The sequence below is a fragment of the Pan troglodytes genome, chromosome 10, assembly GCF_028858775.2.
Source record: "Pan troglodytes isolate AG18354 chromosome 10, NHGRI_mPanTro3-v2.0_pri, whole genome shotgun sequence".
In the NCBI taxonomy this organism is placed as follows: domain Eukaryota; kingdom Metazoa; phylum Chordata; class Mammalia; order Primates; family Hominidae; genus Pan; species Pan troglodytes.
Window position 1 is genome coordinate 83,213,026 of NC_072408.2, and position 17,564 is coordinate 83,230,589.

Sequence of the window (17,564 nt, forward strand, 5' to 3'; positions counted from 1 at the left end):
CTCAAAGAGATATCTGTACTCCCATGCTCACTATAGCATTACTCACAATAGCGAAGATATGGAAACAACCTAAATGTCCACTGCAGAGAATGGATAAACTGAGGTGTTTGTGTATATATCTACGTGTGTGTGTGTGTGTGCATATATATATAAATAGAATATTATTCAGCTTTGAAAAAGAAGGAAATCTTGCCATTTGTGACAACACAGACAATGCTGGAGGACATTACGCTAAGTGAAAAAAGCCAGACATGGAAAGACAAATACTGCATGATCTCTCTTATATGTAGAATTTAAAATAGTTGAACTCATAGATGCACAGAATTAGAATAGTGGTTGCTAGAGGTTGGGGAGTGGAGGAAATGGGGAGATATTAGTCAAAGGGTACAAGTTTCAGATATGCAGTATGAATAAGTTCTGGGGATCTAATGTACGCATAGTTAATACTGTATTAAATACTTGAAATTTGCTTAGAGGGGAGATGTTAACTGATCTCACAACACATGCCAAAAAATGGTAATGGTGAGGTGATAGAAATGTTAAGTAGCTTGATTGTGGTGATAATTTCACAAAACACCAAGTTGTACAAGAAATACATATTATTGATATTTGTCAATTACATGCCAATAAAGCTAAAAAATAAAAAGATAGTTCCAGGCAACAATACGATTTGTGGTGGGAAGGGAAAAAAATGAGTGACATCACAATGACGGTAAAGAAAGGAGAGCCTATAGAACCTAAATCACCCTAGTGGGTCTTCCTTTACATATAAGGGCAGTTTGCAAATCAGGGACTCAACCCAAAACTTTCAAAACATCAATTGTTTAAAGAATTCTGCCACTAGAAATCTATGCAAATGTCATATTAGAAAGGGCCTACTACTCTTTCCAGGCATTATTTCTTCTCTATAACTAAGCTCTCAAAACATAAAGAAAATCTTACTCCCCACCATACATATTCAAATGCTCCAAAGGTAACTGGAGTCTTGCAGCCATTCTCTCTAAGCATGAAAACCAAGCTATGAGAGAATATTGAGAGAATATTGCTTATTCTAGAATGGCAAGCCTGAATACTGGTGTCTCCACTCCCTTTCCTAGCTGATGTTTATATATTGGTGCCAATGCTTGCATCTTTTTACTTACCCACCAGAGACTCTATCCAACCTTATGGGCTTTGTATTTGGATATAAATTACTGGCTGCCACACTCCAAAAATTTCCTGAATGATGAGCCTAACATTGTCCTTAAGAAGCTCTTGGATCCATGGTTGTAACCATGTTCCAAACTAACTTCATGGTTCATTACTTCATCTAAAAATGTAAGAATTTTCACATCTTTAGCATGTACCCATAATCCTCTCATATGGTAAATACCATAAACCAGTGGTCCCTAAATTTTGAAATTTGTGGACCAGTAAAATTCCACCCCCCCGCCCAATATCTATCAGCATTTTCGTCTTGATAAGACACATTCAAAAAAAAAAGAAAACAAACCTGTAACTACTCACATTCTCCATCAATTCATAAAGGGACATTAAATACCATACATTGGAAAAACTATAATCTTATAATAAAGGACAATGTTTTGAATTGAAGGAACTTAATAAAAAACTCATGGTAGTATACTCATTTTTTTCATCTAGTTACAGAACTAGGAAAACACGACAGAAACCAGTAACGGTCCACAAACTATACCTTTGAAAAGAAAGAATAAACATTTATTTTAAATATGATATACACAAGTTTATATAACACATGTGTATTATAAATACCTCCCACTCTTCCAGCCAGAGTTCACCATTTTCCCCAATTCTGTTTATTCATTCCATTGTTTTATCACATATCTATCCCTATTGCCTATAATGCATTAGTAAGTTTTACTTGTTTTTAAACTTCACATAAATGTCTTAACTTTAATTTGTTTCGTAAATTCTTCCATGTTGATTCCTGTAGCTTTAAGGCATTCATTTCATTACTGTATGGTATTCTATTGTATGAATATATTGTAATATTTATTCATTCCACTCATGACAAACATTTAGGTTTAGGTTTTTTCAGGTGTTTTTCTTCTATTACCAACAATTCTGCTGGTACATGTGTGAGAGTATTCCTAGAAGCATAAAAACAAAGGATTAGAGTTTATCTTTAACTTTGCTACATAATGCCAAACTATTTTTCAAAAATGGTTCTACCAATTATGCTTCCATCCATTGTAAATGGGAATTCATATGGTTTCATATCCTTACTGACACCTGTAATTATCAGACTTGAAAAATTTTTTTGATGTGGTGGGTGGGTATGAAATAGCAATTCATTACTATTTGGTGATTCTTAATGATGTTGAGCATCATTTCACATTTACTGGCCATCCATGTTACCTCTTCTGTGAGGTATCTATTCATGTCTTTTGGACATCTTTCTGGTGAACTTTTTGGTCTTTTTGGTTAATCCATAGGAGTACTTAACTTTCTCTGGATATTAATCCTTTGTTAGTTACATGCACTGCAACGCATCTCTACTCCCACCCTTGCCTGGTTCTGCTTTTCTTCAAGAGTATCTTGACTCTTCTTTGCTCTTTGCTTTCCCTAAAGAGTTAAGAATGGTCTTATCAAGTACTTTGAAAAAAATCCTGTTGAGATATGGATTCAAAATGCATTGAACCTATAAAATCAATGAGAAGTGATGTCACACTGGAAAAATGTTGAATTTTCCTATCGTAAACATGGTCTGTTTATTTAGAATACATAATCTTAGTGTTACACTTTCCTACATAAGATAATTTCATGTCTCTTATTAGATTTACTGTTGTGTATCTTATTTTCTGTTATTTTAAGTAGTGTATCTTGAATCACATTTTGCTAACCACTTGTTATAGGCACACAGAACTGCAGTTAACATAAATTAAGTAAAACTTCTTCTTTTTTTATTTTTCATTTTTTTTGAGACGGAGTCTTGCTCTGTCGCCCAGGCTGGAGTGCAGTGGTGCGATCTCGGCTCACTGCAAGCTCTGCCTCCTGGGTTCACGCTATTCTCCTGCCTCAGCCTCTCGAGTAGCTGGGACTACAGGCACGCACCACCACGCCCGGCTAATTTTTTGTATTTTTAGTGGAGACGGGGTTTCACCGTGTTAGCCAGGATGGTCTTGATCTCCTGACCTCGTGATCCGCCCGCCTCGGCCTCCCAAAGTGCTGGGATTACAGGCATGAGCCACTGCACCCAGCCCATCTTAATAACTTTTTTTTTTTTTTTTTTGAGGCAGGGTCTCACTCTGTCGCTCACGCTGGAGGGCAGTGGTGCGATTACGGCTCACTGCAACATCAACCTTCCTGTACTCAAGCAATTCTCCCACCTTAGCCTCCCAAGTAGCTGAGACTACAGGTGTGTGCCACCATGCCCGGCTAACTTCTTAACAATTTTAATGATTTCTGTGTCAATTAGGGGGTCTGTATAGAACAGTTATCAGTTTGTTTCTTCCTTTACTTTTTATTCACTGGCAAAATTTGAAATATTTGAGATGAAGTGTAAATAGTCCACGTCTTTTTCTCCTTCTAGATTCTAACTTCACATGGTTAGGAAAGATCAAGTCTATTCCTAGTTTGCTAAGAGTTTTTATCGTGAGTAGATGTTAAAATTTTCAAATATGTTTTCTTTATTAGTAGGATGATAACAGTTTTCCTTCTTTGTTAAAGTGTTAAGTGGAAATCATAGATTTTCTAATATCAAACCCATCCTTGCACTCCTGGAACAACCCTGATGTGAGTACAATGTTTACCTTGCTAGATTCAGTTTGCTAATAATTTTTGAACTTCTGCGTCTAGGTTCATGAACAAGAAATGTCTTATAATTTTTTTCTCTTGCAATGTCCTTGCCTGCTTCTCATATAAAAGCCTGATTTAAGGAATGTTTCTTTTTTCATTTTATCAGTTCTAAGATTTCACCAACTACAGGCTATATTCCTGACTTCAGAGAGCTCATAAAATACAGGGGGAGGTGGAGAGATTGATGGCAATTATAAGATATATAGCACACAGGCCAGACGCGGTGGCTCACGCCTGTAATCCTAGCACTTTGGGAGGCCGAGGTGTGCAGATCACGAGGTCAGGAGTTCGAGACCAGCCTGGCCAATATGGTGAAACCCCATCTTTACTAAAAATACAAAAATTAGCTGGGCATGGTGGCACACGCCTGTAATCCCAGCTACTCAGGAGGCTGAGGCTGGAGAATCGCTTGAACCCAGGAGGCGGAGGTTGCAGTGACCCAAGATCATGCCACTGCATTCCAGCCTGGGCGACAGAGTGAGACTCCGTCTCCAAAAAAAAAAAAGATATACAGCACACATTCCAAACTCAGAATGATTTTAAAAAACTGTTTAACAATGACAATGACCAAGAGAGATTGTAAAACACCATCAATTTAAGATTCAACTCAATTTCAGAGATGACAGAATATGTATGTGCTGGGGGGGGAGAGTGTTTTTATAATCAATGAAATGCAGTACTAATGTGAAATTAACTTTTTTTTTCCCTAAAGGCTTGGTAGGATTTGTTTGTAAACCTGAGTTTCATGTTTTCTTTGTAAAAGTAATCTGTATTACTAATTAGGTTACTTTAAAGATTATAAAAATCACTAGAATTTTCTAATTATGGAGTCAGTTTTGGGAAATCATCTTTCCAGAAATCTGTTCATTTCATTAAGTTTTTGAAATTTATTGGCTTAAAGTTGTTTATAATATCTTTTAAACATCTACTTGTATTTTTAGTTGTGTCCCCTTTCATTCCTAATGTTTCTTTTTCCCCTTAAGCTTGCCAAAGGTTTGACAATTTTATTAGCCTTTACAAACAACCATCATCTTTCCTGATCTCAACCGTGTCTTGCCTTCTATTTAATTAACTTATTATCTTTATTATTATTTCCTTCCCTGTTTACTTTGGGTTTATTCTATTATTCTTTTTCTAGTTCATTACTTCTGAGCCTTTCTTCTTGCCAAATATCAGCATTAAGGCTATTATTTTTTAGATTTCCTGCTTGGGAATTGTGGGGCCTCCTTAATCAGACAGTTGTTGTCTTTCAAGAATTCTGAAAGATCCTCAGCTTTATCTCTTTTAAAAATGACTCTCACCCATTAAATTTCATTCTGTAACTGATAGTTCCAACTGATGCAGACTTTATACAGCTGCACAGTAGGTACCTCATGTGGATTCTCTCTGATAATGGTTCGTTATCCCACGTATTGATGATTTTTTTTTCACATCACCGCCAGCATCTGGTGGTGACGGTATTTTAGATTTTAAGCTACTCTTTCTTACAGGTGCACAATGGCATCTCATTTTAATTTTTTATTGATTTTAAATTATGAGCTCATATACACTTCTTTGAAGTCTGTGTTTAAAATACTCTTCTCTAAAGAAGATTTGTGTCAGTTCTTCCAGGCACTTGTGTATACTAATAACCCAAACTGTTTTAAACTAAACTGAAGGGTGTTTCTGCCACAGAGATAATATGGATTTTGACCCCAAACTCATATAAATATGTGCTTGTGTTTAGAATTTCTCAAGGAAGACTCTCCCCTCCCATCATTTCACCTAGAATCAAGACCAAGACAGGCAAATATAGTCTTCCTCTGTGGGTATGTTATCCAGTTCATTAACTAAGTACGTTACCCTTCAGGACCTCTAATTTTATGAGGAGAATCTTCAATCCAAATTTCCATCATGAATGGGCCACAGTCTTTTACTCCTTTCTCTTGCTAAAACTCAAGCTTTAGACCTTCAGAAATTAGCAGATGCTGGCTCCAGAGCTCATCACCTCTAGAGTCCCACTTTCTCAATAATTCTGCCCCTCCTGTTAATTCCCTTATTTTACTGACAATTCACATTGTAAATTTCTAAGACATTTTACTTCGTATTTTGATGTTCTTACTAGAAGGATTTTCTCTGAACATCTACTTTGCTATGTTACTGGAACTGAAAGTTCACTTACATTAAGCTTTCATATTTCCTTATAATGTTTCCCTACTTCTTTCCCCTATATTTCCCAATTACAAATTAAACTCATGTGGGCAGGAGCTGCGAAAATCATCTTTGCACTTGCTTTCTACTACAGGACTATTTACAAGCAGGCTAAATGAAAGTCAGCTTGAAAGAGGAGACTCGGAAAATACTGAATTCCCCAGGGGATATTGGGCCATCTGTCAAAAACAACCTTCCTTTACCTGGAAATAGATCAACTTGCCAAGATTTCATTGTTTCATTCTTAAATAAAATTTATGTATGTTCAAAGTTACAACAACCAAAAAAAAGAAAAAATTCTATGAAGCTGTTTACTTTCTCTCAAAAATTATACAAATATTACTTAACAATTCTACTGATATTAGTTGGCTACATATTTATTAAAAATACAGAAAGTCCTCTCTAGGTCTCAGGTAAGAAAAACAAAATTGTAGTAGTCAACTCTACAGATAAAACTTTTACCACTCTTGCTAAAAAGGAGATTTCAATCGGTCCGACTTGCAAAACATAGAAGGCTAAATCCCAACAGAAAAGAGCTAAGAAACGAGTACAGGTAATAGTTGATCATTTTTTAATGTTATGTTAAGTTTAAAAATATATAAAAGAACATTTTTTCAAGGAAAAAATACTCCTTATCTGTGACATCTTAAAATCAAACGATTGAACCCATGGAGATACAGAGTAGAAGGATGGTTACTGGAGGCTGGGAAGAGTAGTGAGAGGGTGGGGTGGGAAAAGCTGGGGACAATTAATAGGTACAAAAAAATAGCATGAATGAATACAGCCTAGTATTTGATAGCATAACAGGGTGACTATATTCAATAATAATTTAATTGTACATTTTAAAGTAACTAAAACAGTATAATTGATTGTCTGTAACACAAAGGATAAATGCTCGAGGAAATACATAACATATTTTCCATGATGTGATTATTAGGCATTGCATGCTCGTATAAAAACATCTAATGTACTCCATAAATATTTATACCTACTGTGTACCCACAAAACTTAAAAATTATAAAAAAAATTCTTTGGTGTTCTTAATGTTCACCTTTCTGCTTTGTTAAAGAAGCAATTAATAAGGCCGGGCAAGAATAAGACAGCTGCCCCCCATCTTTGTAAAGATACTTAAAGCTGAATTATTCATTCTTACTTTTCAATAAATGCTTTCAAAGTATTTCAGTTTCTCCTGTAGGAATATAGGGACAGTTGAACAAAGATACCATAACATTTTATAAGAGATTTAAAAAAAGATTTTATTTTTATATCCTGAATTTGCCAAATATTATATTCTCTTTCATTATGCAATAGGTATTTTCATAGTTCTATGAAGCAACTACCCAAAGACAAGGAACTTCAAAACAGAAAACAACCTATTTTTAAAAATAACTTGAAATCTAAATTACAGATATTTAATGCATTAAGGATTTCAAAACTCAGAAGAAAATTAGCATAATCTGTAATTATACTATTTCTAAAGAAAACAACCTCTGGCTACAAACCAAAGCACAGCATTTTGGGGAGAAATTAAAGATAATGGAGGGGTGGGTCTAACTACAAGCCCTCTTTCAGGTAAAACAATTTTCCAAAATATAACATATTCAAGAACACATTTGTTATATGTGTACAGTCCCACATATGTTCAGAATTGATACTAGAAATGTCTTAACAAGACAGGAGGAACTGCTTCAATTCATGGAGGAAAGTGATTTCTAGGTCTTTCTTATCTGTGAACCACTTAAATGAAGGTATTCCATGTTAGTCACCTCAGATTATACCAGTAATGTGTATAATGTGTAACGCTGTCACCCTGGGGAATCTGGTACAGTATCTTCACATCAGTAAATTGTATGAAAGAAAATCTCCTTTGAAGTTTTCTATGAAGTAGTGGATATTGACTTATCATATTTTTAGTGCTGCTAGAGCATTTAAAGTGAAGGGACTTTGCAGGTTTAAGAGAACGTACTAAGGGATAAGAGACACAAAACTAAAAATAGATATTTTAATTTGAGCCTAGCTAAACCAAGCATAGTCTGTTAATTTTGATAAAACTGATTAAGCAGGTTAAAGTTTTTGTTTTAAAAGTTTTAAAATTTAAAACATTTAAAAACTAGTTTGAAATGGACTCATTTGTAAGTTTTAGTAAAGCAATATTATATATTCTCTCACAAAGCACTATAACTGAAAGATGGTTTTTTAAAAATAAAAACATACAAAATAGCTTTTTACAACCAAGAATGAGAGTAGCTACAAGGTAAGTTATAGTATTTCATGAAGCTTTGATAATAATCTCAAACATGACACAGAAGAATGTGTGTCATGTTTGCCTATTTGCCCATGAGATGAGCTATAATTTAGTCTCCAGGCTCCTTTGGCATTGTCCTTAGTTAAAAGCAGAGGAGGAAAGGGTGAACGCGAGCCTAATTAATCTACATTTCTGTCTTCTTTTTCATTTTTTTGAGACAGAGTCTTGCTCTGTCACCCAGGCTGGAGTGCAGTGGCGCGATCTTGGCTCACTGCAACCTCCGCCTTCCAAGTTCAAGTGATTCTCCTGCCTCAGTCTCCCCAGTAGCTGGGACTATGGGCATGCACCATCATGCCTGGCTAATTTTAATATTTTTAGTAGAGATGGTTTCACCATGTTGGCCAGGCTGGTCTCAAATTCCTGACCTCGGGTTATCTGCCCGCCTTGGCCTCCCAAAGTTCTGCTATTATAGGCATGAGACACTGCACCCGGCCCTTACATATCTGTCTTTCTTAATAAACAATTGAAATATGTTTGGCTCAAATAAATCAAAACAAATACCATCCTCTTTAAGAGACTATAATTTTACTTAAGGTAAAATTATTTTAAAGTAAACTGATACTAAGCCTTTGAATAAGGAACACAATCTGGAAAATACATAATTTTTTGAATAATCTAATTCACCAAAATCTAAACATATAACAAACAAAAATGTATTTTGATGTGTGTGGGGTAAGGAGAGTCAGTCTCCCCAGCTCTTAAAAAAAATCCTGAAACAATAGAACAAAACCAGAGTGCAAAAAACTTTAGAACAGCTTTTAAAGAATGATGAGCTACATTAAGTTGGTATGAGTCAACATACATAACAGAGATTCAGCCAGAAACATGAATGAGAATAGATGAAATTCTTAAATTGATGGTAAACAATCATTCATTTATTATGCATGTAATTTAAGGCATTTAACTCTCTTTACAACACTGCTTGAAGAAATCAAACATACCTATTATAATAACAATATAAAGCAGCATATTGTGAAATCCCCAAAGCAGTGATATAAGAATTTTGAAAACTGAGATAACAATATCACCTAAGAAAGCCTTACAAAAGAGAACAGATTTAAACTACACCTTCTAGAATGAGAAGTATTTGGATAAGCAAGTAGAAAGGAGAAGCACATTCCACAATAGAAGACCAGCACAAATAAAAGTACAGTCTCACTGGGAAACAGTGAAGAAAGCTATCTAGCTGGGTCCACGATGATGAGAAACACAAGATGAAATTGGAAGAGTACGGTAAAATCAGACATACTAAGAACCTTGACTACCAAAGATATGGAAGCCTAAATTTATGCTCTCAATTGCTGGTTTCCACTTGCTGGTCCAGATGTTGCTACATCAGACACACTTGGAGAGCTTTATAAACACATTATGTTACTGAGCCTCACCCTTAGAGATTCTGAAAGAGTGGAGTGAAATCTATATCTAAGCAAAGCTTCCAGGTGACTCAGATATAGCCAGATGTAGGTGCTACTGCTCTAAGCAACAGTAAGCCACTGCCTTTTTGAGAATGAGAGGGACATAAATGTAGCCATCTCATTAGTTTTTTTATAGTTAAAAGCTTTAATAATAAAAAGTGGTACTTTCACTTAAAATTTTATATTTCTCTTTTATTCATATTATTTCCCTCAGAGATCTACTTCATAGGATCCATGTGTTCTCTGGTCATACACACCTATAAGAACCCTGAACCCATCATAATCTCACCAAAATATGTAAAAAATAATTTTTTGTTTGGTTGTTTTGTTAAGAAAGATGAACTGGTATGTTGGAGGGCAAGGTTCTAATAGCAGTTAGGAGGCTGTGGTACTACTCAGTAATGCAGGCATAAAATGATAGAGATCTAACCAAGATGGTAAAAGTAAGAATAAAAATCAAGAGATAAATCAGAGCCTTGACACTTTATAACTTCTAAAAGAAAACACAGAAAGTATCCTTTGCAACTTTAGAGTAGGCAAAACTTTCTTTAATAGGAAAAAAGTTTGAATCATAGAAAAAACTGATAAATTGGGCATCAATGAAATTAAAAACATCTGCTCTTAGAAAGAAAGCATTAAGAAAATAAGAAAGCATGCCAAGACTGGAAGAAAGTACTCTCAATACACATGGCTATCAAAATGATATTAAAATGTATTAAAGAACCTTTAAAACATAATAATACAAACAAGACAATTTTCAAATGGGCAAACATATGAAATGATACTTTGCAAAAAGAAGATGTAAAAGATGGCCAATGAGCATATGAGATGCTCAAACATCATCAGTAATGAGGGAAATGTAAACTGAAACCACAATATACCACTAAACACCTACTGGAATGACTAAAATAAAAAAGATCAAGGATGTAGAGCCACTGGACTGCTCACACACTGCCTAAGAGGAATGTAAGAATGGTCCAACTACTTTGGAAAATGGCTTGTCCATTTCTTATAAAGTGAAACAAACACTCGCCATGATTCAGCAATTGCACTCCTAGGTACTACCCCCAAAAAAATATATCTCCAAAGCATTGTATACATAATGGAATTCTATCAAAATACTCGAGTCAAAGTTTGAAAAATTTGAACCTCCAAAAATATGACAAAATTGACTGGAACTTAAAAAGTCTGAGTTTAAGTTCAAATTTTAGCTCTATTACATACTATGTAGACTTGTAAACCTTACCAACTGCTCAGTTTCCTCATTTGTAAAATGGGGGGAATAATGATTTATATACCATAAAGTCCTCGTAAGAATTCCATGAGCTAATGCATATAAAAGCCCTCAGAGACATGAGGACCTTTAAATGTTATGCACTATATTATCAATAAGCTTTTGGAACTCTAATTCTTTCCATTCAGAAGCTAAAATGCTGATCCTGAGTACTTGAGATAAGGCAGATACATCAGAGGTTTTCTGGACATTGGTTTATCTCCTCCAGCAGTTAATCTTCACCATGACCAAAAGCTAACAGATAATCTTATTTCAAACAAACCTCCTACACATGAAAACTGTGATATGGAATTTCAGTGGATAAACCAGAGGAAGGTATTTTGCTTTACAAAAAGCCAATGACTTTTAAAGAAGTACATCTATTATGTAATTTACTCTAAAAATATTAATTTATTCATAAACTTACCTAGGAACATTTAAGTGCAAATAAAGATATGACTAACACCGTGGCTGCTTTAAATTAGAGGGTTATATATGGGCCATCCATACTAAAAGAAGTTCTAAATGAGCCTCTAAAAGATACTGAAGTATAGCAAAGCCTAAAATGTCAGCCTTCAATCCAAATGGAATCATTTTTTATTTAAAATACTGATGACAGTAATGATAATAATTGTTATTATTATATCAGCGATCATGTGTGGTTATCATCTACCAGGTGCTAGGCTTTATATACATATTAATTCATTTTAAAACTTAATAAAATCCTATGTGCTAAATACTATTATCTTCACTTTACCAATGACTGAAACACAATGAATATATTAAAATCCATGAGTTCCTCATGATATTAAAAAAACTTAAAAGGCAAAAAGAATTTGTCACCACTGGAAGTAGACTTCACATTACGCCTTCAATCAAAAAATTAATACTTTGCAGTAAACAAATACCCACACAGCCTACCTTTTCTGTAGGAACTAACTATATTTCACATTTACCAAGTAACCCTAAGTGATGATCTCGTCTTTAAAGATTTCATTAACACATATAACAAGAATGACAGAATTATAAAATCACCATTTTTCAACTCCTAATATTGTAACTGATTCAGTTAATGATCGTCAAAGGATTCAAACATCTTGCAGTAAAAAGTTGATGGGGGACACGATTTTTGCAAGGTGCCAAATATATCATCTTTATCTTCACTTTCAAGTCATAAAGAATGAAAAGATGCAACTTTCAATGAAGAGAATCAGGCTATCCTCACCTAAATCTACCAATCTTGTATCACTAGCAGCAGGACAATCAGATATTAAGTGAATTCTTATATGATGCAGCATGAAGTACTACACACTCCCTACAAAGTATTCTTGCCAAAAATGCTCTAGCTAGATATAATCGAGCCTTTGCATTTAACTTCTAGTTTACAGAAAATATAGAAGATACAGAAACAAATTAAGTAATACCGCAAAGATGTAATCAAACAATCTAAAAAAGTCAAACACTCTATAGGACATTGGCCTAGATCCATTTTTTTTTTTTCCTGAGATGGAGTTTCACTCTTATTGCCCAGGCTGGAGTGCAATGGCGCGATCTCGGCTCACTGCAACCTCTGCCTCCCAGGTTCAAGTGATTCCCCTGCCTCAGCCTCTCAAATAGCTAGGATTACAGGTGCCCGCCACCACGCCTGGCTAATTTTTTTGTATTTTTAAGTAGAGATGGGGTTTCACCATGTTGGCCAGGCTGGTCTCGAACTCCTGACCTCAGGTAATCCACCCGCCTTGGCCTCCCAAAGTGCTGGGATTACAGGCATGAGCCACTGCACCCGGTCAGCCAAGTTTCTTAAAACCGTCAAAGACACAAAAGAAAACAAAAGTAAACAAGGAGACTCTTTAGGATTAAGGACGTAATGACATAACCAAATAAGATGTATGGACTTTATTTGGTTTCAGCAAGCCTACTGTAGAAAGATTTGGGGAAAACTAGGCAAAATTTAAATATAGACTAGGTGTTAGGTTATGTTAAGCAATTATAATCAGTTTTGTTAGATGTAATAAAGGTTTTATGGTTACATAAGAAAATGTGCTCATTTTTTAGAGACACACTAAGTATTTTGGGGTACGTCATGAGGTCTGTAATTTACTCTAAATATTCACGCTGTACCCTAAATAAATGAAACAAACAAAACAAAAGGTTAATAACTCCTTACATCTACACAATGGGTATATTAGTGTTCACTGTACTCTTTTTTTAACTTCCCTGTTTGCCAGAAAACATTCATAATAAATATAAACAAGTGTAGTTTTAATTATTAGTAACTAACCCTTTTGTTGGTTCATTAACTCCTAAGTTAAAGAATTCCTCTAAATATTCTAGTGCACAGATACATGCATCAGAGAAACCATATCTATTATAGCCAAAATTCTGATGCATAGTGCAAAAAAAAACCAGGTCGGTTGCATTGTTTCAGAATTTTATCTTAATGAAGCTTATTTATACCAGAGTGTGTATCATATATCGTTTTTCAGGTCTTCCAAAAAGCATTTTGGCAACAAAAATGCTAACTTTTCAAAAATACAATCAACAACTAAGCAATATATGTTATAGTAATTATTTTCATCTTGTTACATAAATTTTTATAGTTCCTACCATGCTATATGAAAGTGTTTCCATCTAATATATGACTAGATAAACATTTTCTATTGAAATAAAGTAGAGGATGGGTGCGGTGGCTCACGCCTGTAATCCCAGCACTTTGGGAGGCCAAGGTGGGCGGATCACAAGGTCAAGAGATCAAGACCATCCTGGCCAACATGGTGAAATCCCGTCTCTACTAAAAACACAAAAATTAGCTGGGCATGGTGGCATGCGCCTGTAATCCCAGCTACTCAGGAGGCTGAGGCAGGAGAATCGCTTGAACCCGGGAGACGGAGGTTGCAGTGAGCTGAGATCGCGCCACTGTGCTCTAGCCTGGCGACAGAGCAAGACTCTGTCTCAAAAAATAAAGAAAGTAGAAAATGATCATGTAACTTACTATTTACAAGGTAGTACTCATTTGAAAAGTTACTAAAGCCAAATTTCAAAAGATAATTCATAAAGTTACAACATCAAAACTGACTAATTACAAAGTATGATAGAACTCTAAATTTAATTTTTAAAAATACTCAATAAGCTAAGTATACATTAACTTTCAAAACACCAAATTTCATTTCTCAGTTTTAAAAGCAGAAGTCCTTCCACCACAGCTATGAGTAGTACCACAGGAGATTTCCGTACATTTGATTAAATAAACTTCAGCTGAGGAGCAGAATCCATTATACAAAACTTATCAATTATGAATTAGAAACTGTGATCCCTGAACTTCTGGGAGTACCCAAAGACCCTTCTAGAGGGTCTGCAAGGTGAAAACTAGTTTCATAATACTTTTTCATTATGTTGCCATTTTCATTGATGGCACAAAAGCAATCTTGGGTAAAACTGCTGGCAACTTAGCACAAATCAAGGCAGAGGCACCAAACTGGAGTAGTAGGCACTGAATTCTTCAGTCATGCACTCACAGAAGAATGACAGTTTCACTTACAGATGTCCTTGATGAAGAAGTAAAAATTATTGCTCTTGAACCTTTAGTACGTAAGATTTTAATATTCTGTGCAACAGAATGAGAAGCGTACATAAAGCCCTTCTCTGTACTATATTTTTTAATGTGTCAACACTTGGAAGATCTGCATAATTCAGTGAGCAAATATTTTCCAAATGACTAATGCATGATGTTACAAAATCATGCATGAGTAAAGAGCCATTCAAAATTCAAGAGTGAATTTTAACAGAGTATGAAAAGTGTACTGATAGCGTTTCAGATTCCAGATTGCAATTAACATAAAGAAAATTACTACTAGTCAAGTTGTGGCATATTATCAAAGAATATCTATAATTATGTATAACCCCCCCCATATATATATATGCATGAGACCAGATTTTATTCATATACTTCAATCGGATCATCACATCACAACAGACTGCAGAAGCAGATACAAAAATGCAGGTGTCTTTTAAGCTAGACATTAAAGTGATTTGCAAAAACCGCCAAAAAGCAGTTCTTAATCATGGATGATTTTGTCCCTCAAGGGATACTTGGCAACATCTGGAAACATTTCTGGTTGTCACAACTGGGGTAACTGCTATTGACATTTTCTGGGTAGAGGCCAGGGATACTGCTAAACATCATATAATGCATAGGACAGCCCTCCACAACAAAGAACTTTCCAGGCCAAAACAGTGCCAAGGTTGAGAAGTCCTGAAAATAGTTCCAAGGTTGAGAAGTTCTGGGATAAACCAATACCAACCTTCTCAATCAACTTTTTGGGGAGTAGAGGGAAAGAAAACACTGTAGTTCTTAATAAAAATGTTACTTACATTAACATGTAATGGGTTTATTACTTTAAATGAATTAAATTTTTAAATTTCTAGTTTTAATTTATAATATAATAAAATAGATATAACTCACATAAACAAAAGCACTTCACAGTCTTCAATAATTTTTAAGACTACAAAGGAACCATGAGACCACAAAGTGTGAGAATCGCCAAATTAGATGAATGATATAACTAACGAAGTATGTTGGAGAATATTAAAAAAAATTAAAAGTCTAAAGGAAAGTGTACTCATTTCAAGAGTATTATAGATGACCTAAACAAAACAAACAAAACCCCTTACAAAACCAAATAGTTAAAAAGAAAAAAAATATGATAGTCCCCAAATGTCATTCTCCCCTTCTCCCCTCCAAAAACAAAAACAAAAACAAGACAAAACATGAAAACCACAACTTCCTACCCTGGCTATGAGGACTTGCTGGACTAAGAGATGGCTGATGCAAATCTTTGGTTGGCGTTGGATAAGCTTCTTTTCCTTGGCGCTGACTCATCTTTCCTGGTGTCAGAAGTTGAGATTCGTCACTGTTTGCTACAACAGCTCAAGAAAAGAAGGGAAAAATAATTAGTACTGAAGTCACAGATTTACATAATAGTATAGTTAATAACATGGAATAAGATCAAAACTGAAATGGCCTTGGTGGTTATATTCATTTTACCAACCCAATACTTTAATAAATTATCATAGTCATCTTGTTTTCATGTTGGTTTGTTACTGATCCAAGAAGAACTGACAGGTATGTTTGAGTCAAATATACAAATTATAGACATTATAATAATGAAAATACATATCCAACTGATAATGAAAGGCCTAAGGTTTACTGTGTGCCTTTCATTGTGCTATTTACTCTTTATATTTACCAACAAAACAATAAGCCAGACAGTCATTTCCCCAAAAAAAAAAAACAAATCGTCGATAAACATATAAAGATACTCAGCCTCATTAGTAATCAGAAAAACTACAAATTACTAGCAGTATAAAATAATATTTGACATTCGCTAGAATTTCTACTCTAATTTCTAATTTTCATGAAAAGTCGGTATGATAACTGTTTTAGAGAGGAGGAAACTTGAGGGTCAGAGATTGCCTTGCCTGAGGCTAAACAGTAATAGAGGCAAGATTCTAACTCAGAACCATTTGGTTCCAAAGTCTGTCTCTTAAAGCTTGCTGCCCCAATAAACAATTTAAGTAGTGCTTTGAAGTTGCTTCTCACCCATTTGGCCATCCTACTATCTATTGCTCAGTAATAGCGAGCCATGCCCAGTTTCAGAGAGCAGAAACAAAGTGAAAACACTCAATGAAGAAACAGGGCAAACTGCCAAGTCCAAAGTACCTGAGGATCTCCACATTCTTTCATTTTATATTCCTGTGCTTTCAGCCTATAAAAACTCGAGTTTCATCTTAAGAAAGGACGATTTACTAGCACTTTGGGAAGTCGAGGTAGGTGGATCACCTGAGGCCAGGAGTTCGAGACCATCCTGGCCAACGTGGCGAAACCCCGTCTCTACTAAAAATACAAAAATTAGGCAGACGTGTTGGCGCGCCTGTAATCCCAGCTACTAGGGAGGCTGAGGCAGGAGAATCGCTTGAACCTGGGGGGCAGAGGTTGCAGTGAGCAGAGATCATGCCATTGCACTCCAGCCTGGGCAACAAGAGCGAAACTCCACCTCAAAAAAAAAGACGGTTTAGTCTCCACCATAGGTTTTATTTTTCAATACAGACATTCAGAATTTCACATTCACCTTTTTATCATCACGTCCTTTAAATCTAATTGGTTTAAAATGTTTTCTGTTGCGATAGTTTTCAAAATTTTATTTCAGCTCCTTAGATTCCAAAGTAAAAATACAAAAACACTTGCACTTTTCATCCAAAATATAAAAAATTATTTTTCCAAGTCAATTAAAAAAATGTATAGACTGATGACTCCCAACTTCCTATCTCCCCCTAAACTCAAACTTACATACCCAACTGCCTGCCTTATAATCACCTCTTAATTATTTACAGGCATCTCAAATTTATCTAGAATGTAATTTTTGATTCTGCTCATCCTTCAAACCTGCCTCTCCCCAATCTCAGTTCGTGCCATCACTACTCCCCTCCCACTACTTTCTCAGGCCAAAACCTTAGATGTGTTTTTATTTTTCTCTTTCTCTTACCGAGCAATCTTTTAAAATCATAA

At 35.2% G+C, this 17,564-nt stretch overlaps 1 protein-coding gene across 7 annotated transcripts in view; it reads right to left on the reverse strand.

Annotated features, from left to right (window-relative positions):
• Window positions 1-17,564, reverse strand: part of OSBPL8 (oxysterol binding protein like 8) — a 208,131-nt gene that overhangs the window by 83,299 nt on the left and 107,268 nt on the right. For 4 of the 7 annotated variants that reach the window (XM_509228.9, XM_063785930.1, XM_063785932.1 and 1 more), the window contains one exon: window positions 15,788-15,925. In XM_509228.9, the coding sequence (XP_509228.3) occupies window positions 15,788-15,925 (138 nt within the window). The remainder of the gene's footprint in view (window positions 1-15,787; window positions 15,926-17,564) is intronic. The other 3 variants (XM_009425876.5, XM_063785931.1, XM_063785934.1) reach the window with 1 other exon arrangement.